Source organism: Hemitrygon akajei, chromosome 27 (assembly GCF_048418815.1).
Source record: "Hemitrygon akajei chromosome 27, sHemAka1.3, whole genome shotgun sequence".
Taxonomy (NCBI): domain Eukaryota; kingdom Metazoa; phylum Chordata; class Chondrichthyes; order Myliobatiformes; family Dasyatidae; genus Hemitrygon; species Hemitrygon akajei.
This window is the reverse complement of record NC_133150.1, coordinates 13048087-13074030: the sequence shown is the minus strand read 5'-3', so window position 1 is coordinate 13074030 and position 25944 is coordinate 13048087. Positions and strand designations below refer to the sequence as shown.

The 25944-nt window shown below is 38.0% G+C and overlaps 1 protein-coding gene across 3 annotated transcripts in view; it reads right to left on the bottom strand.

Moving 5' to 3' along the window:
• LOC140717123 (protein phosphatase 1 regulatory subunit 12A-like) overlaps positions 1–25944 on the bottom strand; it is a 233481-nt gene that overhangs the window by 19232 nt on the left and 188305 nt on the right. For 2 of the 3 annotated variants that reach the window (XM_073030374.1, XM_073030375.1), the window contains exons 18-21: positions 4623–4639; positions 3871–4018; positions 1743–1847; positions 1583–1633 (exon numbers count right to left, since the gene is read on the bottom strand). In XM_073030374.1, coding sequence (XP_072886475.1) covers positions 1583–1633; positions 1743–1847; positions 3871–4018; positions 4623–4639 — 321 coding nt within the window. Of the gene's footprint in view, positions 1–1582; positions 1634–1742; positions 1848–3870; positions 4019–4622; positions 4640–18740; positions 19277–25944 lie in introns of those variants that run through there. The other variant, XM_073030376.1, reaches the window with a different exon arrangement.

Below are 25944 nucleotides of genomic sequence, written 5' to 3'. Positions count from 1 at the left end.
AAGAACAGCAGGGTGAACTGTCTCAATGACCATCAACAGTTGCACTCACATCAACTATGATGAAGTGCTTCGAAAGGCTGGTCATGGACAGAATCAACTCCTGTCTAGTCATCGACCTGGACCCAGTGCAATTTGCCTTTCACTATATTAAGTCTTCAGACGATGCAATCTCACTGGCTCTTTACTTGGCCTTGGGCTTGGATCACCTGGACAATAGCGATACTTACATTAAGTTCCTATTTAGTGATCACAGCTCAGCATTCAATACAATCATACTCTCAGTTCTAATCAACAAGCTCCAAAACCTGGGCCTTTATACTTCCCTCAATCCTCGACTTCTTCACCAATAGATCACAGGCACTGCTGATCAGAAATGACATCTCCACCTCACTGACAATCAACAGTGGCGTATTTCATCCACTGTACTATGCTCCCTAACCCATGATTATGTAGCTAGGCACAGCTCAAACCCCATCTATAAATTTGCTGACAACTGAACTACTGCTGGCAGAATTTCAGATGGTGACGAGGCATCGGACAGGAGCGAGATAGCTCAGCTGATTGAGTGGTTATGTAACAACAACCTTGCACTCAACTTCAGTAAGACCAAAGAATTGACTGTGGATGTCAGAAAGGGAAATTCGAGGGAACACATACCATTACTCATCGAGGGATAAGCAGTGGAAAGGATGAGCAGTTTCGAGTTCCTGTGTGTTAACAACTCTGAAGATATATCCTGAGCTGAACATATTGATACAAAGAAGGCATGAAAGTAGCTGTACTTCACTAGGAGTTTGAGGAGACTTGGCATGTCACCGAAGACTCTCGGATGTCACAGATACACTATGGGGAGCATTCTAACTGGTTGCATCACTGTCTGGTATGGAGGGGCCGCTGCACAGGACTGAAAAAAACTGCAGAAAGTTGTAAACTCAGCCAGCTCCATCATGGGCATTAGCCTCCCAAGCATTGAGGACACCTTCAAAAGGTGATGCCTCAAAAAGGTGATATCTATCATTAAGAACCCTATCCAGGACATGCCCTCTTCTCATTGCCACCACTGAGGTGGTACAGGAGCCTAAGGCACACACTTAATATTTTGAGAACAGTTTCTTCTGCACCCGTCAGATTTCTGAATAGACAATGGACCCATGAACACTACTTCACTTTTTCTGCTCTCTCTTTACATTATTTTTATAACTATGTATTGCTACGTACTGCTGCAGCAAAACAACAAATTTCACAACATTGCCAGAGATTTTAAACCCGATTCTGATACTTCTGGATTGTTTGTTTACTGTTAGCAATAACCAAGGTAAAAATAGTACACTTTAATAATGCTTACTCTTGCTCACTGAACTCAATTAAAATTCACAACTCAAGGAACAATCTGTTTTTACACCTATAATAAAATGCACAGGTAACATCATAGATCATTTGGAAAGGTTTGCTAGTTCTTAACATAAAATGCAGTACAATATGATGTAGGCAAAAGAGATGAATAGTTCTCATATTAATTGCTTGTGGAAAGTCCCTATTTTTGATTCAAATGATATATAATTTTAAAATAGAATTAACATACCCTTTTTTCCATTTCCAGCATTGAAGACTTATCGGAAATCCGTTCCTGCTTCTGAAATAGACATGCACATTAGTCTGCACTGAATTACCAACATTGTCTTCTCTATTACAATTTGTTTTTAAAAAGGGAATTTTGCAAGAAAATCCTGTAATTTCTGAACCTGAGTAGTTTTCTCGAGCTGGGCTTTCACGTCAGCGAGTTCAAGTTGTGCCACTTGTAGTTTGGCTTTAAGTTTATCATTTTCTGTCAAGGCCTCTTCATACAACTTTAAAACAAAAATAATCAAATTCAAAAATTCAATTAATGAAGAAAATTTCATTATAATTTAATGATGTAATTAAATAAATAGCATACTTTTTTAAAAAGTTTGCAGTTACTAAAAGATAAAAGTGTGCTTTCTTCCACGTCCATCGTTAGATTCAATCTTTGTTGCTTCCAGAAGAGTGTGGTAGGCTTCCTGAATATAGTCACACTTGGATGAAAATTTAAAATGCTCCTAATCAGTTTGTGCACATGAAAACATCTTCTTGTTTTCCCAAGCAGATCTATTATTTAACAATCTCCCAAGAATTAACTGCCAAGAATGCACTAAACTTGGATTGTTGTTACAGAACAAATTTTTTAAAAATGACATCCAGCCTGGAAAGTGCGATTTGTGCCGAGATCATGCTCAACTTTGTACATTTAATATTTTCTTGTTAACAAGCTCCTTATTCATATTGTACGAGGACTGCTTGGCCCACACGTGGGTGGATGAGTTTGGAGAGAATAGGAAAAATAGCTAAAGATTCTAAATCCAAGTGTTCAGCACAATAGTTCAATTTTTGGTGGAGAAGGATCCATTATTGTGCAGCAGTTGACAATGGTGTAAGTGAGAAATGTTGACTATGACATGATTTAATATGGGCCAAAGTTCACTGAGCTGTTCTCAGTACTTTTTCCACTGATCCTCTTTAATCATTCAGCCACTGGGATTCATTTATATTAGTTTATGGACAGTGGAACAGAGATTTGACTACTTTGTTACTATAAATGGAGTTGAATGATCAATTCCATTTAAAAAAAACTAGCAGAGCCAAAAGGACATTAAAGTTACATGCAGTATTAAATGTTTTCAGTAATTTTCAGGGTTTCACAAAGATTGCCCATGTTTAGAATGCAACTTACTGTAACAATTTAGCTGTGCATAAAATATTACTGAATAGTATTGTTATTCTTTTTGATTCAATGCCTTTAGTTATTTTTTGTCGCCTATAATTAATGTTCATATGTAATACTATTTGTATTGTACAAATGAGAATAATGCTACACTTTTAATTATTTTAACAAATTCATGCTAAGCAGGCTTTAAGATCCCTTAACTCTTTACCAATAAACCTAAACGTTTATTTACTGCAGCCAATAATGAGAATTTAACTCTCTTTCCCCACAAATTTGCTTCCAAGTACTCATGACTGACAGGGTATTATGTTGCTCCAACATTGTATTAATCTCTCAGATTGGTATAATCATATTTGGTCATATTCTCAAATAGTTACAAAACATATGGTCAATTTTAGCAAAATTTCAATTAAAAAATTAGACATCTTCCAAGCCTTACATCAGTGGGGTCTTTAAAGAAATTGGACAAATGCAATTAACTAATTAAGGTTTCTCAATGCATAAACACAGACCAACATTCCTGATTAACTAATTTCACAGGGCAATGCCTACCTATCATTAGTATTGGATAAATTCACTATGAAACAAAATTCCTCCAATAGCACATTTATTGTTCAGGATTAACATACAAAGTTTTGAGAAAAAAAATTCTTATTGTTGCAAATAATTCAGTCCACCCAGTAGTAAGCCTTTCATGTTCTATTCCAAATCAATTAGCAATGTTATCAGATAGATTGAGGTACTTTCCCTGATATAAAATGGTATGCCAAGTTTATGATTTTTGGTGCAGTTCCTCATAAATATCGCACTTCTTTGTGTTAGCATGTCCAAATGTGCTACCTTGTGCATAAAGTGTAGTACCAAACTGAGAAAAACATCCAAAAATCTTTAAACCATCATACACAGAGCATTGCAGTAATTTTTTAAATCTGACAACTTTATTGAAAATGCAAATTCATATAATTTCATAGAAGAAATAGTAACAAGGGGGATAAAACTTCCATGTTGAGTAAGACAGTTTTGTCATTTTTTAATGAAGAATGAAACTTGGGGAAAATCCAGATTTATGGACTGTTTTCAGTTATAATAGTATGACATTAATAAACAAATAAGATAAATAATTATACCTTCTTATAATCCTTTACAGCATCATCTTGCTCTAGTTTACTGAGGGATGAAAGTCGATTCTCCCTGCGTGTGTAGGAACTTGTTCGACTCAATAGCCGGTCACTGTAACTGTCAGTTGATGAGGTATTTGATGAACCTGAATCCAACCTGAGAGAAAAAGAAAGAAAAGTACAAATGGGCAAACCAAACCCACAACGAAGCTGCACACCTGCTACATTTGCATGTAATTCCAAGTCAAATTCATGCAAATGATTATAAAACCACAAGTGGATTAGAGAATTGAAATCTAGTTATGGAGGGTCAATATTGCATATATTTCTACTTTATAATGATTTCACTATTCAATTGAAACATAAATATATATCATATCTGACCTTTCTTTTAAAACATAAGCAAATGTGTTATAATCGATAAGGTAACTTTCAATTAAGCCAAAAATAATTCTTCGAGAACACACAGACATTTTGATATGCTTTTTACTGAATTAATGTTAAAATGATACTTAAAGCAATAAACAAGACCGCTAATGTTAGTACACAAAATACTCAAATCTCTTCCCAATTAATAATTGCCAATAGAGTTGCTGTGATTAATGAAAGCAATTACTTTTTCCATTTCTCTCACAAAACAAAATATTGTACATGCTTCTGGCAGGTTCTAAGAAATATGCAGTATTTAACCTGCAGCCAACATTAAAAATAGTTTATAAAAATGAATAGTTAGAACTTAAAATGTATAGCAGTGTCCTTACCTGCTGAGACGATCATGCTGAAAATTTAAAAGCAAAATAGTTTAGTATATTCATGAGAATTTCCAGACAATTTGCTAAAGAAATATGACTGGCTATTTTTGTCTAAGATTAAAGGACAAATACCATACAGAGCAAATTTGCAATTTAAACCTACAAATACTGCAGGTAAAGAAAGTGAGTATCTACACTTTGTAACTGTAATCACCTAACTGCTGCAGATGCAGCTCATTTGAAGCCTGCCATGCTGGATGTTTAAGCCCAAAGGAACTGATGATGTGCCATAAGAAGCTATGTTAAATATTATTTGACACAGAAAGCCATCATGCTCCTGGAAAATACTGGTCAAGTTTCATTAATTGCAATTAAGTACTTGGGTAGCACAAAATGGCATACTATTTATTTCATCTGGAAAAGGGAACAGAACAATGCTAGCTCACCATTTATATCCAGCTGGTTGGATAAGCTATCAGTGCCGATCTTTTAGGGTCAAGGCTTAGGCCTAGCAATTAGCTATGGAATTGGTTAACAAGTATAGATTGAGAAGATATGCAATTGTATTTAGGTTCAAATAAAAATATTTACAGAAATATTCATTTTGTGGTAAATTCTAGTATTTCTAATGTGACAGAAGGCACCCCCATTTTTGCCAATGGCAATCATATTGTTACGAAGATATTAATCAAAAGCCAAGTACAGTAAAATTCCAATAATCTGCATCCTTGAGACGTTGGTAACATCGGCTTAGCAGATTTTCCAATCTGTTACATGCTGCTCCTACTACTAAAGCATCTTTATCTCACTTTTGTTTTAAACAGGTCAATGATATATTTTCCAGTCAGTTTAAAGGGAGATAAACTTCAGACTGATTTGAGTTGAAAATCTACCTGTACACATGGCCTCTGGTGTTCCGGAACCAACCTTAGCTCTGACTGCACACTCAACCCAGACTGGTTTCCAAAGCCCAGCTGCACGCCACACCCTTGGCTCTGGCCACATCCTTTTTCCTTTCAGGAGACCCAGATCCAAATCTGGACAAGAGAGTGCGCTAGATGCCCAACCACAGTAGGATTTCCAAACAAGTGGATACCAAATAATTGTTCAAAATTTTGTATGAATAAAATTATATAAATGTTAAAGAGAATACAAGATATAGCTTTATAACAGTTCAGAATAAACTCAGAATCAAAAAAAAGCTGCTCTTAAATTAAGTTTACAAAGTGCATGAAACCAATGGCTATTAACTATGAACTACATTCCAAATGTATTGTTAAGATATGTTAGTTCATCAACCTCGGGTTTAAATGCAGACTATGGCAAATAGGTATATGTGGTACTCTAGAGATAAGAATTTTCAAAATAGTTACTTAAGGCCTATTGTCTATCCAGGCAGTAATTAATTTCTGTGCACTGGTATTTCCTCTATCTGCTTCTGCTGAATTAGCTTTAAAGTCCATTCAAATCCAAAGTTGGGTACGTATTCTTGCAACATGCTTTATAAAACTGTCAACAACAAAGACAATATCTTGCAAATGTATAAAAGCATACCACATATTACAGTAAGTGTTCTCCTTAAAATTGGTTTCCCATTTTTAACAACTTATCCACATTAATATTGTGATTAATAATCACAATAAACAAGATACTTTTATATATATATGTATGTATGTATATATAGTTGTATAAGGAGCTACATGTTTCATTTCCTCTCTCATTTTAGTGCCATTTTAATGAAAACTGTTCTCTACAGAGCTGGATCAGGTTTAATATTACTGACATACATTGCAAAACTTGTTTTATGGCAGAGCGCAGTGCAAGACAAAAATGACTAAATTACAAATAAATAAATAGTGCAAAAGAGAAATAGTGTGGTCACATTCATGGAGTTATTTGGATTTCAAATATGCTCTCCTCATATGACAAATACTAATATTCTGAAATTTACTTCTAAGCAACACATCTTCAGGAAAATTGCAGCTCAGATAGATTATAGGGAAACAATTACAGTTTTACTAACTCTACTGAATCCAACTGTTTTAAATACCATCGTACTTGGAATGCATGTGGTATCTTAGAAATCTGGTTAAGGTTTAAGCTGATGAAGGTTGCTGGTAGTGGAGGGTAAAGGTAGAGGAAAGGAGACTTCATAGTCTATAATTAGTCCCCTTACAAAAGTTTCCAAAAGGCACAAGTGTTTAAAAAATGAAATTTTAGACACTTCCATTATGTTTACAAGTATTAGAAAAATTGTCAGTAGCTTCAGTATTCATTTCCAATACCTTTTTATTTTTTTCCTTCAGTCTTGTGGGATTACAGAAAATAACTATATTAAAAGAAACAAAAATACAGCCTACTTGGACCATGTGTTTATTTCCAAAAAAAAAATCTCTTTTCCAAATTCCCCTTCAGATTGCCAATTTGACTGTGAGGTTTAAAGTAAATTTATTATCGGAGTAAGTATATTACGATATACTACATTGAGATTAATTTTCTGTCAGGCACTTAAGGGAAAAATATAATGGAATTTTATGAAAAACTGTACATAAACAAAGACTGACAAACAACCAATGTACAAAAAACAAATGGTGCAAATAATAAACACAAGGAAATCTGCAGATGCTGGAAATTCAAACAACACCACACACAAAATGCTGGTAGAACACAGCAGGCTAGTCCTGACGAAGGGTCTCGGCCCGAAACGTCAACAGCGCTTCTCCCTATAGATGCTGCCTAGCCTGCTATGTTCTACCAGCATTTTGTGTGTGTTGGTGCAAATAATACTGAGAACATGAATTGCAAAGAATCCTTGAAAGTGAGTTTGTAGATTGTGGAATCAGCTCAGATTAGTGGTGATTGAAGTTATCCACACCGGTTCAGAAGCGTGATAGTTGAAGGGTTAGAATTGTTTTTGAACCTGGTGGTGTGGTATCTAAGGCTTCTATACATCCTGCTCTATGGTAGTAGCGAGAAGGCATGGCCTAGATGGAGGCCCTTGATGATGCTTTCTTATGGAAGTGCTCCCTGTAAATGTACTCAATGCTGGAGAGGGCTTTGTCTATGATGGACCAGACTGCATCCACAACTTTGTGCAGCTTTCCATTCGTGGACATTTAAGTATCTGAAGAACCTTATCCTTTTTTGTTGTTACATAAAGTTTCAGGGGAATCATAATATGAATTTCTTTTTAAAAAAGAAACAATCAGTTGCTAATCATCCAATATTTCTGCGTCATCTGATATTAAGTTGCTCTGACTTCATAGTTCTAATATTTCAATTTTTTAATGTAGAAAATAAAGAGTCATAAGAGCCAGACAGTCCAGGACAAACTTCCACTCAAAATGGTATCCACAGTTCTTATTCAAATACCCTTTTAAATACAGAGGTCTAAGCCAGCAGCTCATTTGCTGTCAAAAGCTGTCGAATGCTTTTGACAATTTAAATATCTTACAAACTTACAAAATAATGTTTTTAAATAAAAGCTAAAATATTTAAGAATACATTAAAACTTTTAACATTTTTTTTTGCAATGAATAAATGTCTGTACGAAGAATTATATATGTCTATACAATACTTCATACAGACATGAAGTACAGAAAGTGCTTACCATTTTCTACAGGTCCAGTGACTTTCAAGCAAAGAAAGTCATTATTCAGACACTAGCTCTCCCTGGTAAAAAACTATGGGTTGGATGCAAAGTGCATCCAGAATTACTTTTAAGTCACTACTCTGCCTCTAGATGTAAATGAGTCCAGTTGTGGAGTGATCAGTTGGCACTTCACCTTCAGAAATTTTCCAGTTCTGTAGTCTAGCTGAACTCTTAACTTGGACCAATAACATTATACAGAAAGCAGGAAAAATGACAGCAAGAGAATTCCAAAATCACGGTGCATCAATCACACTTGCCTCCTACTACACGTATTATCCAAAGGTTGGCTAAAGTTAACATATGGGAAAAAGTAATTCATGTGTAATTATAGATAGATACTTTATTGATCCCAAAGGAAATAACAGTGTCACAGCAGCATTACAAGTGCACAGATATATTAGTTGAGAAGAAAAACTAAAAAATAAGTTACTATGAACAGTCTAACATGAGGGGCTCATCACTTCCCTGACTATAGGTTGACTCATTATAGAGACTGATAGCTGAGGGCAAGAATGACCTAATCTAGCGCTCTTTGGAGCAGCAGAGTTGTCTTAGTCTATTAGTAAAAGCGATCCTCTGTTCAGCTAAGATAAATACATACAAAAGTAACTCAATAAAATCCATTTCTCTTACTATTTCACTATAAGTTTAATTAATGTGAAAGGCCAGAATCACTTAGGGCATTGATATTTTATCTAGATTTATTAGTTTGAAAGAAAAGGGGGTTCCTTTACCTTTCCAATCTTGACGAAGGATCTCAGCCCAAAATGTCAGTTTTTTATTTCTCTCCGTAGATGCTGTCTGACCTGCAGAGTTTCTCCAGCATTTTGTGTTACTCACGCTTTCATTTTGTACTTTTTATACATTTCTATTTCCCGTTATAAAAAGGGGGGAATACTGCCATGAAGAATTTACTGATCCATACTTAAAAGTAATAAAAACACCAACCTTTCCAAATATTCTAGAAGTCAGATTCAACCATTATATTTGTATGTGTAATACATTGGCCTGGGGATCAACAACAGAGCCTGCTGAAATCTCAGACTTCAGAGACGTGTCTCTTCCCAACCACCCTTATTGCATGAACTTCCATATAAACATATGTTCATCAGTGTGGTACTTATACTAATTTTGTTCAACATAATATTAAGTATATTTCTGATTCAAATTTACACGCCGTTAGTACGAAAAACAGCACTGAAGGAAGAAAAGTTCAAAACTCAAAGTACAATAGACAATAGGTGCAGAAGTAGACCATTCGGCCCTTCGAGCCTGCACCGCCATTTTGAGATCATGGCTGATCATCTACTATCAATACCCAGCTCCTGCCTTGTCCCCATATCCCTTGATTCCCCTATCCATAAGATACCTATCTAGCTCCTCCTTGAAAGCATCCAGAGAATTGGCCTCCACTGCCTTCCGAGGCAGTGCATTCCAGACCCCCACAACTCTCTGGGAGAGAAGTTTTTCCTTAACTCTGTCCTAAATGACCTACCCCTTATTCTCAAACCATGCCCTCTGGTACTGGACTCTCCCAGCATCTGGAACATATTTCCTGCCTCTATCTTGTCCAATCCCTTAATAATCTTATATGTTGCAATCAGATCCCCTCTCAATCTCCTTAATTCCAGCGTGTACAAGCTCAGTCTCTCTAACCTCTCTGCGTAAGACAGTCCTGACATCCCAGGAATTAACCTTGTGAATCTGCGCTGCACTTCCTCTACAGCCAGGATGTCCTTCCTTAACCCTGGAGACCAAAACTGTACACAATACTCCAGGTGTGGTCTCACCAGGGCCCTGTACAAATGCAAGAGGATTTCCTTGCTCTTGTACTCAATTCCCTTTGTAATAAAGGCCAACATTCCACTAGCCTTCTTCACTGCCTGCTGCACTTGCTCATTCACCTTCAGTGACTGATGAACAAAGACTCCTAGATCTCTTTGTATTTCTCCCTTACCTAACTTTACACCATTCAGATAATAATCTGCCTTCCTGTTCTTACTCCCAAAGTGGATAACCTCACACTTATTCACATTAAACGTCATCTGCCAAGTATCTGCCCACTCACCAAGTCACCTTGAATTCTCCTAACATCCTCATCACGTCACACTGCCACCCAGCTTAGTATCATCAGCAAACTTGCTGATGTTATTCTCAATGCCTTCATCTAAATCGTTGACGTAAATCATAAACAGAATCCCTTTTCTAAGTTTAAATAGATTTTTAATTAATATTGTCTCCTGTCCTATTTTCCAATGCTCTGTTTCAAATAATAGATTACAATGTATTTATTTATTCAAAAAATCTTTACAGCAGGTGGTATTATAAATGGCTATGGCACACTTACTTCCAAATTACCTGGTCTTGACCTGAAAACTCACTCCAGGTCTTTAGCATACAATTTAACCAAGCTGCCCCTTCAATGAAAGCTGAGATCTCCAGTGGAGTTTCATTTCCACATCTCCCTGGATAGAAATGTCAAATACTGGAGGACATCGTTTTAAGTTAGGAAGAGGAAAATTAAACAGAGATTTTAAAACAAACAGATGTGGGTGACTGGAACACATCATTGCAGAGGTAGAGGAAACATACAATAGCAATGTTTAAGAGGCATTTAGGCACGCATATGGTTAAGCAAGAAATTGAAAGATGCAGACCACATGCAGTTTAAAATGGCATCATGGTCTACACAGACAACTTGGGCCAAAGGACCTGGTCCCTGGATGAAAGGAACTAGAGGTTCGGACATTTGGTGTATGTACGTGGCTAAGGAGCCAATGGTGCAAAGCTACCATCTGCAGGATTATGACTGGATGTCTCTAAGACAGAATCCCACCTAAACGCAGTGATACCCTAGTGTCAGGGATCACTGGTTGATCTCCGGTAACCAGCCAGTGAGAAGTGCCATTGCTACTAGGCTGGAGAGCGGACAGACGGGTGCCACCTCTAAACCTGTTTAGCACAACGAATGCTCATGGGGAACCCGGTGCTAAAATATTCACAGGTGACCCAATTCATTGTGACCAGCTGGACACAAGAGACCATATCCATCACTATCTCATTTTTCTAACTAATTCCAGTTTTCTGACTAATTCCATTTTTCTGACTAACTCCAGATTCCAGTTGAATCTGACTGGATTCAACCACACCATTACAAACTGAATGTTGAGAACAGCCCGACTAGATTTCTATAAATATAGTGTTATTTTAAGATGAGCTTGGAGTGGTTTGAAGGCACAGTTCCTTAAATTGGACTCTGTTCCTTTCTCCAACAGATGACCTGATTGAAGAGATACACATCCTCCTCCACAGTAATCTCCAGTGCAAGGACCCACAAAACAATCTGGAATACTTTATCCAGCCTGCAAACCAATGTAATACTTCTAGAGTTTCTGTACAATGTAGTGGATTCCGGTTAATTGGAATCAGTTAATCAGAAACTGATTTCTGATTAGGGACAACTCCTAATGAACAAAACTTAATTGAAAAAAATAGCTGGGATTCCCTTTGTTTGGGACACTATGCCACTTAATTAGGACTGCTGCTGAACAGTTTCCAACTAGCATCAATCACATGCACTTGTGTAGCCATTGGACTCTACATCACATTTTTAAATACCACCAGCTGCATGTGTTTGTGTTCAAAAAGCAGTGATTTTTGTCATTGATATTGGGCAAGGAATGAACAGCAAGACAATTCAGATCTATTTTGCTCACTATAGTTTTAAGCATTCAAGGCTGGAGATGCCAGAAACAGATATTAGACATTATGGAACAAAAAGTTTTTAAATAGAACCAGTTACATGTGCTTGTGTTATTTATCCATTTGGACACACGGACACAGATTTAAATAAAAATGTGATTTTTGATTTTTTTTTATTTGACTTCACGCAGGAAGGTTTTGAAGATAGTCCATCATTTTCACGAGGTGCCTGTATTGATTTTGTTCATTTAGTCAATAAAAAATATGGCAGCAATGATTCTTCAATCGATAACCATCATGAACTGATACAGTTTTATAATACTGTAATATTAGTAGTGTTCTAATTTCTACCGTATTTCATTTAAATACACATCTGTTTCTCAATTAAACAGTTTGTGTTTTGTTATGCCGTTTATTAGTTCCATGAAACTTCATCTAATTGGGGCAGCTGCTTAATTGGATCAAAATGTATTGGTCCTGTGTCCCAATTAACCGGAATCCACTGTATACCGATTTAACAAGTGTGGGACAACTGCTTGACAAAGGAATTGCTCATTTTGATTTAAGAATTTAAATTCATAGAATTACACAGCACAGAGTCAGCCCCTTTGGTTCAACTCATCCTTGCTGACCAAATTGCCCAACTAAGCTAGTCTCCTATATCCCCACACCCTACCTATACATGAATTTGTTTTACAGTCTTTTAAAGTAATAAAATAATTTGAAGTAGCAAATGAGAGAGAAATATTTTTGGCAAGAGACATTTGAAAAGAACAGGCTCTGAGTGAGTTTTATTCGAGCTATAAAAAGCAAATTGTAACTGGAGCAGCCATTGTGCGAGTGGACCAGTGTTAGAATGGCTTTGCTTCAACCAGCTTTGGCAAGAACAAGCTCAGACAAGCACTGGTGGATATTCTAAGTAAGTTTCTAGAAAGTTTTTCTCCTTGTTTATTGGTACATAGATAGTGTGCTGAGAATGGATCCAGAGTTAGTGAACTGTTCTTTGTATAAGGTGTGGGAACTCTGAGAAATGTCCAGTCTTCCTGATAGCTATTACTTGTACAAACTGCATTGGGCTGCAGCTCCTTACAGACTGTTTAAGGAACTGGATCTGCAACTCAATGGTTCGTAAGGGAAAATGATGAGGTAATAGATGGGAGCTACAGGGAGGCAGTCATCTCAAAGTAACAGGAGGCAGGTACCTGGGGTGACCATCAGGAGAGAGAAAGGGAATAGGCAGCCAAGTGCAGAGTACCCTGTGACCAGTCCTCTCAATAATAAGTATATCACTTTGGGCACCGTTGAGGGATGGGGGCAATGACGTACTAAGGGGAAACTGCAGGAACTGTCTGGCTCTATGGCTCAGAAGGGAAGGGGGAAAAGAGGTGTGCAGTAGTGATGGGGGCTTCCATAGTTAGAGGAGCAGACAGGAGATTATGTGGATGTGAAAGAAACACCTGGATGGTATGTGCCAGGGTCAGGGATGTTTTGGCTCTGGTCCACAGCATTCTAAAGGTGGAAGGCGAACAGCTGGAAGTCATGGTACGTATTGATATGAACAACATAGGTAGAAAAAGTGAGGTCATTCGGAAGAGAGAATTCAGGGAGTTGGGTAGAAAGCTGAAAAGCAGGACTCCAGGATAGTAATTTCTGGATGCTGTATAAGCCATGTGCCAGTGAAGATAAGAATAGGATGATTTGGCAGATAAATGTGTGGCTGAATCAGTGCAGGGGGCAGGGTATCAAATTTTTGGATCATTGGGATCTCTCTGGGAAAGGTACAAACTGTACAAAAAGGATGGGTTACACCTGAACCTAAGGGGGACCAATATCCTTTGCAGGCTGGTTTGCTCGAGTTGTTGGGGAAGGTTTAAACTAACCTGGCAGGGTGGTGGGAACCAGAGTTATAGGGATGAGATGGTGTACAAATACTGTAGACGCAGAATTTGTAGATTGGAAGGAGACACTAGTTGGAGTTTCTGGGAGCAACTTGGAAGGCACGAGGTAGATACATTGCAGGGATGAAGAAATATTATAAAAGGAGGATGAAGCAACCGTGGCTGACAAGGCAAGTCATAGAAAAAAATAAAAGCAAAAGAGAGGGCATATAATATAGCAAACCTTAGTGGGAAGTTAGAGGATTGGAAAACTTAAGAGGAGGCAACTAAAAAAGCCACAAGGACAGGAAAGAAAGTAAGCCAGCCAATAATACAAAAACTGCTACCAAAAAATGTTTCAGATATACTGTATAATGAGTAGAAGAGAAGCAGGAGTGGATATTGGAACATCAGAAAATGACACTGGAGAGATAGTAATGAGGGACAAAGAAATGGCAGGCATACTTACTGATGATTTTGTGTCAGTTTTCACTGTGGAAGACAGCAGCAATATCCCATAAATTTGCGTGTCCGGCAGAAATAAATGCTGTTCCTATTCCTAAGGATAAGGTGCATGAGAAGCTGAAAGGTCTGAAGATAGATAAGTCACCTGGACCAGATGCATGATTCGTAATGAGATTGTGGAGGCATTAGTCATGATCTTTCAAGGATCACTAGATTCTGCAATGATTCCAGAGGATTGGAAAACTGCAAATGTCATTCCACTGTGAGAAGCGAGGGAGGCAGAAGAAAGGAGATTATAGGCCAATTAGCCTGATTTCAGTAACTAGGAAGATGAGGTTTCTTGGTATTTGGAGGCAAATGATAAAATAGGTCTAAATACCTGTGAATTGCAATCGGTCAAAGTTGTTCTGTCGGTATCCATAATTTGCAGAGTATTTAAAGTAACAATCTGGTTGTTCCTTGCTAATGCTGGTAAACTACAGACTGATCTGTATGATATCAAAGTACTGATGGCCAAATATTCAATGAAAATTGCTTCAAAGTCTGATGATTGGACCCTAAAATGTGATGGCTATTCTAAACCAATCCAAACACTGCTGTCTTGTATCTTTAACATCTTGAGTAAAAGGGGCCACTGTCATGCCAGTCAATTATCAGTAGGACTAGCAAACAAAAGGATATACAAATTTAGGATAAAATATTCAGTGTAGAATAATAACATTGACAATAATATTTTCTATACCACCACTGATTTATTAATATAGAGAAACTGTGTTATTCTCCTACAAATCAGGCAGAACATCACTACATCGATTAACCTTAAGAACATCCCAAAAGTACTTTGAGGGCAAAGGTATTTTTGAAATATGGTCACTAATGCAGTGTAGGCAATGTGGCAGATGTTCTGCAATTTCTGATAAACAATAATGAGATAATGACTAGATGTACCATTTTTGTTTTAAAATGCCATGCTGAGAAATCAAGATTGGTTTGGCTACCCTACCAAGCACAACTCACGTGTGCTTTTTTGAAATGCTGATACTGGACTTTGTAAATATTCAGCTGAAAGAGTTCACAAAGAGCCTTGGTTTCAAGTCAAACAAGAAAATACCACATCTGAATGACAGTACTAGACTGGAGCGCAGCAGCTGAGAATTTCAGCAATTGTACTTGAACTTATGAATTTGATTCAGAGGCAACAATACTTCCAACTAAGCTACATGTATATTCAAATAGATACATAGAACACAGAACAGTACAACACAGTACAGGCACTTCAGCCCACAATGTTGTGCTGACCTTTAAACCCTTCCTCCCATATAACCCTCACCTTGAATTCCTCCATATACCTGTCTAGTAGTCTCTTAAATTTCACTAGTGTATCTGCCTCCACCACTGAATCAGGCAGTGCATTCCACGCACCAACCACTCTCTGAGTAAAAAACCTTCCTCTAATATCCCCCTTGAACTTCCCTCCCCTTACCTTAAAGCCATGTCTTCTTGTATTGAGCAGTGGTGACCTGGGGAAGAGGCACTGGCTGTCCACTATCTATTCCTCTTAATATCTTGTATACCTCTATCATGTCTCCTTTCATCATCCTTCTCTCCAAAGAGTAAAGCCCTAGCTCCCTTAATTTCTGATCATAATCCATACTCTCTAAACCAGGCAGCATCCTGGTAAGTCTCCTCTGTACCCTTTCCAATGCTTCCACATCCTTCCTATAGTGAGGCAACCAGAACCGGACACAGTACTCCAAGTATGGCCTAACCAGAGTTCTATAGAGCTGCATCATTACTCTGTAACTCTTAAAACGCTATCCCGCGACTTATGAAAGCTAACACTCCATTAAGTTTTCTTAACTACCCTATCTACCTGTGTGGCAACTTTCAGGGATCTATGGACATGTACCCCCAGATCCCTCTGCTCCTCCACACTACCAATTATCCTGCCATTTACTTTGTACTCTGCCTTGGAGTTTGTCCTTCCAAAGTGTACCTCCTCATACTTCTCCAGGTTGAACTCCATCTGCCACTTCTCAGCCCACTTCTGCATCCTATCAATGTCTCTCTGCAATCTTCAGCAATCCTCTAACTATCCACAACACCACCGACTTTTGAGTCTGCAAACTTGCCAACCCACCCTTCTACCCCCACATCCAGGTCGTTAATAAAAATCACGAAAAGTAGAGGTCCCAGAACTGATCCTTGTGGGACACCACTAGTCACAACCCTCCAATCCGAATGTACTCCCTCCACTATGACCCTCTGTTTTCTGCAGGCAAGCCAATTCTGCATCCACCTGGCCAAACTTCCCTGGATCCTGTGCCTTCTGACTTTCTGAATAAGCCTACCGTGTGGAACCTTGTCAAATGCCTTACTAAAATCCATGTAGATCACATCACTGCACTAACCTCATCTACATGCCTGGTCACCTCCTCAAAGAACTCTATCAGGTTGTCAGACATGACCTGCCTTTCACAAAGCCATACATGCATATTGATTTGACATATTTCTAACTAGTTGAATTTATTGGTGCCCAAATAGAAAATAAAAGAGTACAACAGAACCTAATCTAATAAACATTTAAAATGATCAAACTGACAGCAGCAAGTTGAACAATAACATCACTGTCAGTAACTCCACATAAGAATTCAAACCCTATTCACTAGTTTGACTTTATGCAATTATTTCACTTTGTGCAATTTGGGATTGGGAGAATTGTTCAACATTACATTTCAGGTTCATCACAAAAATTCAGACCTATCAAGCATAATTGTTTGTCGCTTCAACATATCCATAATTCTATTTAATAAATCAAATCTGAAACCAAAATTAAAAGATTCCAAAAATAAAAGCCAGTCAAAACACGAAGTAATGAATAGAATAGTGAAAAGGTAAAGGAAGCAAAAAGTTTGTTTTTTTCTTTTATGCTTCACACAAAAAATGTACATGAAATGTTAGCTTATTACTAACAAGATACAACAGAAACAGTGGATCTGAGTATTGGACAAAGATATCCAGGACTGTTTGTAATGTTGGCCTTAGCTACGTAGTGCTTCAGATTCAAATGAGGAACTGCCCTAAATATGTCCTGCCGCAAGGCACATGCTGGCTCTAAAAGGATTACGGTGGAAGATGAATACGTTTAAAACAAAAAGATAAGTGAAACAGGGAGAAGCTGATCAAGCTAAAGAACTTCTCATGGATGGAAGTTTACTTCACAAAAGAATTTTAGAAATACCTTATTTGTAAGTCAGTATACACTGAGACATTTCAATTTACCCTCCCTAGATACTTACTGTTTTATTTGTGTTTGATTATAGACACATTTTAATTTGTTAATTTTTTGACCAGATTCTTTTAAAACTGATGAAATTCTTGTAAGCTTAATGTATGCATCGAATACTGAAAAATTTTCCTGCTCTAATAGTTATTTAGAATAAAATGAGCATAATCACTGTCTTGTCAGAGCATATGCAAATAAAAGGAATTAAGAATTTTGAATTGTCAAACAATTCAATGAAATGCATATTGAAGCATTTCAGAATTTCAAAATTATGGATCCATAAAAACTGTAGTTTCACAAACATGTTCACAAGAAAATAAAGTTCTTTAAGCACAAAATACACAAATCCATTCATTTTAAGTGGCCTTTTGATTAAAAATTCTTTAAGATTTGCAATTACTTCCAGCAATTCTTGTGCGCTCCAAACCCCCTCAAAATGTGAACCAGTACAGAGCCTGTTCCACAACAGTTGTTTCTAATTATGACATCATTATCCCACAATAACCTCCCGTAAACTGTCCCTGTATATGCTTAAGGAGACCACACAATTAGAACTGGCATTAAATGAATCTGGTTACAATAAATTTACTTATTTTCCTTTGGATTATTCACCTATTGGGAACACTGTAGTATTTTCAATAAAACTATTACTGAGGTGAATCCCTTGGGAGTACACATGTCATTGCCAATTACCAGAAAGGAAAACATGAGCTCAGACTTCTCCGAATGAGCAGTAAACAGAACCATACAAATCGGAACTTTCAAAACACAGGACAGATTTTGATTATTACATTTACTATCTGCTCCATCTAAAGATTCGGTCTACTCGACAAAATTAAGTCATAGCAGGCAGTAAGCAATAATTCTTTAGGATAGTGAGAAAAACTCAACAGCGTGTTTTATTTAAATGTGAATCTTTACAAGACTGCGATTGCCATTTGAATTTTCCTGAAACATCCAATACACTAATATGCAATTAACTCTCAATTCACATAAATAGAAACAGACTGTTTCGAAGGCAATTGTGTCAGATGTTGCAGGATTCTTTACCAACTAACTGTACTTCTGCATTATCGATCGTGCATTCACCAAGACCATTTTCTACCATACCAAAGAACTCCAGTGAAAGCCAATGGTTTGCTTACTCGAAATGTCTTGCTAGTGGGTGAAGGTGAGCAAGGTGGTGTCTCGGGCTGTGTTTTCCTGCTCCTCGTCACGTCCTTATTCCTAGAATATAGCGCTGACATTGTTACCCAAATCCAAGATATCCACTTCTGATCAGTATTGCATTAATGTTCACTTTTCTGAGTAAGTTTTCTACGCTCTAACACGCTGCCTTCAGAACTGGTTTGTTCTGTATCCGAAGCTGAAATTCTGAAGATTTTCTTTACAACATTGCAAGCTGACAGGCAAAATGAAAATAAGACTGTTAGATGAAAATTGATGGTCCTCCAGTCAACTTTTGTTCTTTAGTTTCACCGAGTTCAGTACATTTTAAAAAAGCAGATGAAAGCAACAAACAAAGTCCTGAAAGACTGTCTTTCAAAATACTGGAGCTGCAGAAAAATAGTTCTCAATTTACCTGAACTGTATCATATGAAGGTTAGATTCAGGTAAATACCAAAATGCAATCTTTCATTTTAAGACTCTGCTCACATCAAGGGCTGGAACAACTCTCGCTGATGTATGAATACAGCAAGTTTGTTCTTACTGCCTTAGCTGGGCTGCTTCAAGCATTGCTTTCTTTTGACATTCCAGTTTTTTTTCCTGACTTGAATAGGAATGCTGGAGTTAAGCCAAAGGCACTTTCGGCTTCAGCTGGGAATTATTTTTTTCTCTGAGGAAGAAACTCCTTAAAAGTTTTCCGACTTTCATATTGGTTCAATCGCTTTAACAAGTCACCAGTTCAGGAGGTAGAAATTCCCAGATTTAGAAGACAGAACAAAATCACAATAACTTTTAGAATAGCTTTATCATTCAACTACATAAACTGTCTTGGTCAAAATTCTTTGCTATCATTTAGTGAAATTAAGAATTTTTATTACAGCTGTGTATTTTATGTATAAACTATGAATTTCCTCACTATGGCTGAAACTGTTTTCTCAATGTAGTCCGTTCCCTAATAACATACAGAAGAGACTAGTGACTTTAGGAATTAACCATGTTAAATCAAGCAAGCTGAAAATGGCTATAAATAATTAATTAGCATCTAAATGTTTTATTTTCTACAAAAGAGGAACTATATGGTTAAAGCAACTGTTGTTGAAGTGTCGGCAGTGTTAGAGTGGTTATTTGAAGCTTTACCTCTTCGAGGCTTCAGCATGGAGCAGCTTGAGCGAGAGAAGGTGAAAATGCTCTAGGTAGTTTTTTTTCCCCCCAGTTTATTTATTGTTCCTTCTGTATAATTGCACAGTTACAGCAGGAGGGGTGCCAGGCAGGATAGGTGGAATATTCCTTGTGGGATGTGGGAAGGCAGGGAGACCACCAGTGTCCCTGACGACTTCATCTGCAAGAAGTGCATCCAGCTGCACCTTCGAACACTCCATGTTAAGGGGTTGGAGCTGGATGAACTCCAGATCATTAGAAAGATAGATAGTTACACCCAAGATTCAGAACACAGGAGACAGGGTGACTTCCATGAAGGGGTTGGGGTTAAACTGCTGGTGCAGAGTACCACTCTGACCATTCCCCTCCACAACAAGTATACCACTTTGAATGCTTTTGTAGGGGATGACATAGCAAAAGAAAGCAAGAGCGGTCAGGTCTCTGGCACCAAGTCTAGCTCTGTGACTCAAGGAAGGGGAAAAGAGGCGAACTGTGGTGATAGGGGATTCATTGGTTAGGGGACCCAAAGGAGGTCCTGTGGACGAGAACAAGATTCCCAGATGGTATGTTGCCTTCCAGGTGCCAGGGTCAGGGACATCTCAGATCAAGTCCTCTGCATTCTTAAATGGGAGGGTGAGCACCAGAGGTCATGGTCCATGTAGGTACCAATGACACAGGCAAGAAGAGTGATGAGGTTCGGCAAAGCAAGTTCAGGGAGTTAGGTGCAAAGTTAAAGGACAGCATCTCCAGGGTTGTGCTCTCAGGATCGCTACCCATGCTGCTGCTAGTGAGGTCAGAAATGGGAAGATCATACAGTTTAACACAAGGCTAAGGGGTTGCAGAGAGGGCATCAACATTTTAGATCACCGATCTCTCATCCAGGAAATGTGGGACCTGTACAGAAGAGATAGTTTAAACCTGAAATGGAGGGGACTAATGACCTAGCAAGAAAGTTTGCTGGTGTTGCACAGGAGGGATTTAAACTAGATTTGCAGGGAGATGGGAACCGGAGTGCCAGAAAATATAGTGGAGAGGTTGAGGAGACAGAAGATGTTAAGACACCAAAGTCTGAATCAAAAGGTTGAGAAAGATGCAAGTAATGTTCTGAGTGCATATATTTCAATGCAAGTAGGATTGTAGGAAGGGCAGATTAGCTTAAGGCATAGGTCAACAAATGGAATTATGACATTAGTGAGACTTCAGGAGGGGGCAGGACTGGCAGCTCAATATTCCGTGGTTCCATTGTCTTAGACATCAGGTTGCCCAAGCAGACAAGGTGAAGGAGAATCCCAAGGGATTCTCCAGGTATGTTATGAGCAAGAGGATTTCAAGAGACAAAATTGGTCCTCTGGAAGATCAGATGGTAATTTCTGCATGAACCTGAAAGAAATGGGGGAGATCTTAAATAGATTTTTTGTATCTGCATTTACTCGGGAGACATACACAGAGGCAAAGCAGCAGCAATGTCATCGACAGAACCAGTCTTAGTGTTTTTCAAGGAAGCTATCAAGAAAATTGAAGTTAAGGCTGTGTATGTTGTCTATATGGACTTTAGGAAGGCATTTGACAAGGTCCTGCATGGGAGGTTGGTCAAAAAGTTTCAGTCACTTGGCATTCAAGATGAGGCAGTATATTGAATTAGACATTGGCTTTGTGGGAGAAACTAGAGTGGTGGTAGATGACTGCCTCTTTGACTGGAGCCCATGACTAGTGGAGTGCCACAGGGATCAGTGCTGGGTCCATTGTTGTTTCTTATCTGTATCAATGATCTGGATGATAATGTGATTAACTGGATCAGCAAATTTGCGGATGACAACAAAATTGGTGGAGTAGTGGACAGCGAAGGCTAACAGAGCTGACAGCGGGATCTGGACTGGCTGGAGCAATGGACTGAAAAATAACAGATGGAATTTAATGCACACAAGTGCAAGATGTTGCATTTTGGTGGGACCAACTAGGGTGGGTCTTACACATGAATGCTAAGGCACTGAGAAGTGTGATAAAACAGAGGGATCAGGAATACAAGTCCATAATTCACTGAAAATGGCATCACAGATAGAGTATTAAAGGCGGCTTTTAGCATGATGGCCATAAATCAAAGTATTGGGTACAGGACGTGGGATGTTATATTTTTAAGGTGTACATGATGTTGGTGAGGCTTAATTTGGAGCATTGAGAGCAGTTCTGGTCATCTTCCTACAGGAAAGATATCAGTAAGATTAAAAGAGTACAGAGAAAATTTACAAGATTGTTGCTGGGACTCAAAGACTTACCAGGACTTGTAGGGAAAGGTTGAATAAGTTAAGAATTTATTCCCTGGGATGTAGGAGAATGAAGGGAGATTTGACAGAGCTGTACAAATCATAAGGGGTGTAGAGATTTGATAGAGGTATACAAAATTATGAGGGGCATAGATAGGGTAGATGCTAACAGGCTTTTTGTACACAGATTGTGAGTGGGTCTACAACTAGAGGTCATGGGTTAAGGGTGAAAGGTTGTAAGTTTAAGGGGAACACGAGGGGAAACTTCTTAACTCGGAGGATCATGAATGTGGAACAAGCTGCCAGTGCAAATGGTGCACGGAAGCTCGACTTCAGCGTTTCAGAGAAGTTTGGATAGACACATGAATAGCAGGGGGGGGGTAGGGAGGGCTATGGTTTGGGTGCAGTTCGATGAGACTAAGCAGTTTAAATGGTTTGTCATGGACTAGATGGGCAGAAAAGCCTGTTTCTGTGAGATACTTTTGTATGACTGAATAAATTGTGAACAAATAGTTTGCTTCTAGATATTTCCAACATTGTTAACATCCATAAACAACAGGTAAATAAAATATGGTTTCACAAACACAGATGGGTTAAAAGAACAAGATATACTGAGCAGATGTAACTTGCTGTTGAGATCTACAATTCTGGGTACCACTCTTCAGGAATGAGGTCACCCTCTTATAAAGGCATTGTGCAAGAAACGTACCAGAATGGTTCAAAAATTTAAGAAGCCTCAGATGTAACAAGCTGGGTCTGGTTCCTCTGTTGACTTGAAATTAAATAAAGGCATTCAAAATACCCCTCAAAGAGGAACTTTTCACTGTCAGGACTGTTGGTAGAGTTGGTACAGGGCATAGATCAAAGGTTTTTACTATTTACCTTGAATTGCAAGGAAATAGGGAAAAAATATGAAGGCCTGGGTAGTTATGCCAGAAAATAGTAAAATCAAATTAGTTTGTAACTTTTAAGATGAAATATATATCATTCTACAAAGGAAATTTGCAGGGCATTGAAATAATGAGTAGAGATACTGACATTAGTTATTCAAAAAACCTGAAATACAATGGGCCAAATCCTTAATTATTCTATATTTTTGATATAATCCTATGGATATTAGATCATCAAAAGGAACTTCATTGTTTACAGTGTCAACTAGAAAAGTTAATTGAATGCTTCTATGTTCATACATACCAAATCCTCTCTCACGTGATACAGAAAAAAAAACTAAACGTTTGATTAAATTCTGAAGATAAAATTGGCCAACCTGCTGTTAAATTTTCCACAAAGAATCACATACAATTAAGGTCACCAGTTGTGCAACCTTTATAGGGTTTGTGTTACACCCAGAAGATCTCATGTGAGAAATGTGTGGATCACCTTTTAGACTTTTATATGAAAAGACCTTCTATCTGAATGACACACTTTAGAAATTTTTAACCCAATAGGACCACTGTCTTGCTCACTGTTCAACAAGCTTTCATAGCATAGACATCAAATCTTTTCTAAGTGGCTTTTAATCCATTCATGAAGTATACTGCAAACAGCATGAACACCCTTGTGTGATTGATTCAATGGAGATGTCCAGTTGGGTGGTCATGCACACATTAAAAATGAGTACATAATGTTGGCACCAGCAGCTTTAACAAAAATTGAATACAGATGTTGCACAAATTTCTGGCAAATTTTGGAAAATGACCTACACTTGCCCAAAGTTTTTTTTTTTAAATCGCGCTGGTACTCACTGGACTGCCTTAATATATGCTTTCCTCAGTTATTGCTTCTCTTAGACTAACAAGAATAATTGCATCATAATGCATAACTAAAACACCTTTATAAAGTTTTAACAGTAATGATTTTTTCTAAAAATATTTTTAAAACTGTTTTGAATTCTAGGTTAAGGATTTCTGATCCATTAAACTATGGATAACTATAGACTTTGGTCGCATAATGATCAAACCCCAGCTAGACACAGTAGGATGCTCTACTGGAAAAGTTTCATGTAATCATGCACATTGCCAATCCAGTGTTGTGACAAACAGAGTTTAAATCAATGTTATGGGGGACCTACATAACTCCAATGTTCATTAATCCTGCAAGCAACCTGCTTAAAACACTTAAGCAATTTGGATTCTAGGCCTGCATTCCCCACATGTTCACACCTTTGGCAGGGGAGCTCAGAACTGCACTCCCCATTTCAACCAGGAAAGCTATACCATAAATATAACATAAATATGAAAAATCACACATAGTACAACAACGACAATTAGAAAACTAAAAAAAAACTTTGGTTGAAAAAGCATCACACTCAAAGAATAGCAGAAGAATTTGTAATGCCAAGGATCAGATACACTGTCTACTTACAACATATGAAACACCACAGTACTTCAGTGGCCCAAATGATTATGAAAACAGGCTTAACAATAAAGTCCAAACACGAGGAAATCTGCAGATGCTGGAAATTCAAACAACAACACACACAAAATGCTGGTGGAACACAGCAGGCCAAGCAGTATCTATAGGGAGAAGCGCTGTCGACGTTTCGGGCCGAGACCTGACAAGTCCTGACAAAGGGTCTGGGCCCAAAACGTCGACAGCGCTTCTCCCTATAGATGCTGCCTGGCCTGCTGTGTTCCACCAGCATTTTGTGTGTGTTGTTGTTAACAATAAAGTCAATTGCTTGCATGTAATACTGTTTAGAACATTAAAATACTGGTTGACAAAGGTGTCAAGCTGGCACCAAACAGAAGACAGGAGAGGGTGAGAAGCTTTTTAATTAGCTGTTTAAAATGCCAGTCAGTGCAATTGGCATCACAGTACTCCTGCAAAGCAATATACAGAGGAGAGGGTGAGAAGCTTTTTAATTAGCTGTTTAAAACACTAGTCAGTACAACTGGCATCATAGTACTCCAGCAAAGTAATATATATCTCCAATAAAAATTAATTTTGCTAAATGGGATTTGAACACAGACTAATTAAATGTCAATTGATACCTCCATACTGCTCAAGTATATAATGAAAAATATGTCACAGCTACTAGTTAATGAATGGAGAACAAGCAGAAAGAATAATGGAAACAGGTCAAGGGAAATACAACTTTGAAGAAAGGGAAAATCTATTCAATGGATGGTACATAACTTGAAGAAAGAAAAACAGACCTCATGGATAGAAATAGTAGTACACAGAATAGAGCACAATACTGGATCTAACTCTATTAAGAGAGGCAGTAACAAGAGGGTAACAGAATTTTGGGAAAGCCAATCTGCCATAAGGTCACAGAATCTTAGACCAGGGGAAGCAAGCTCTAAATTCACCAACTCTGCCATTTATCAAGCACCTATTCATACAAATACTACCTTAATCCTAAGGAAGGAGACTGCAGATGTAGGAGTTTAAAGCAAAACAAAAATTGCTGGAGAACTCAGTTAAATTAGAACGAAAACACAAAGCAAAAAGTGTGGTCATGCTCATGGGATCATTGTACATTCTGAAATCTGATGGCGGTGAGGAAGAAGCTGTTCCTAAAATCTGGATGTGTCTTCAAGCTCCTGTACCTCTTCCTTGATGCTAGCAATGCAAGGAAGGTGTTCAGGGTTCTTAATGATGATGCCACCTTTTTGTGGCGTTGCCTTTGGAAGATGTCTTTGATGTTGGGGAGGCTCGTGCCCATTACAGAGCCAGCTGAGTTTGCAACTTTCTATAGCTTTTACCAACCCCGTGCAATGCCCCCCTCTGTGCCAGATGGCGATGCAAATACATAGAT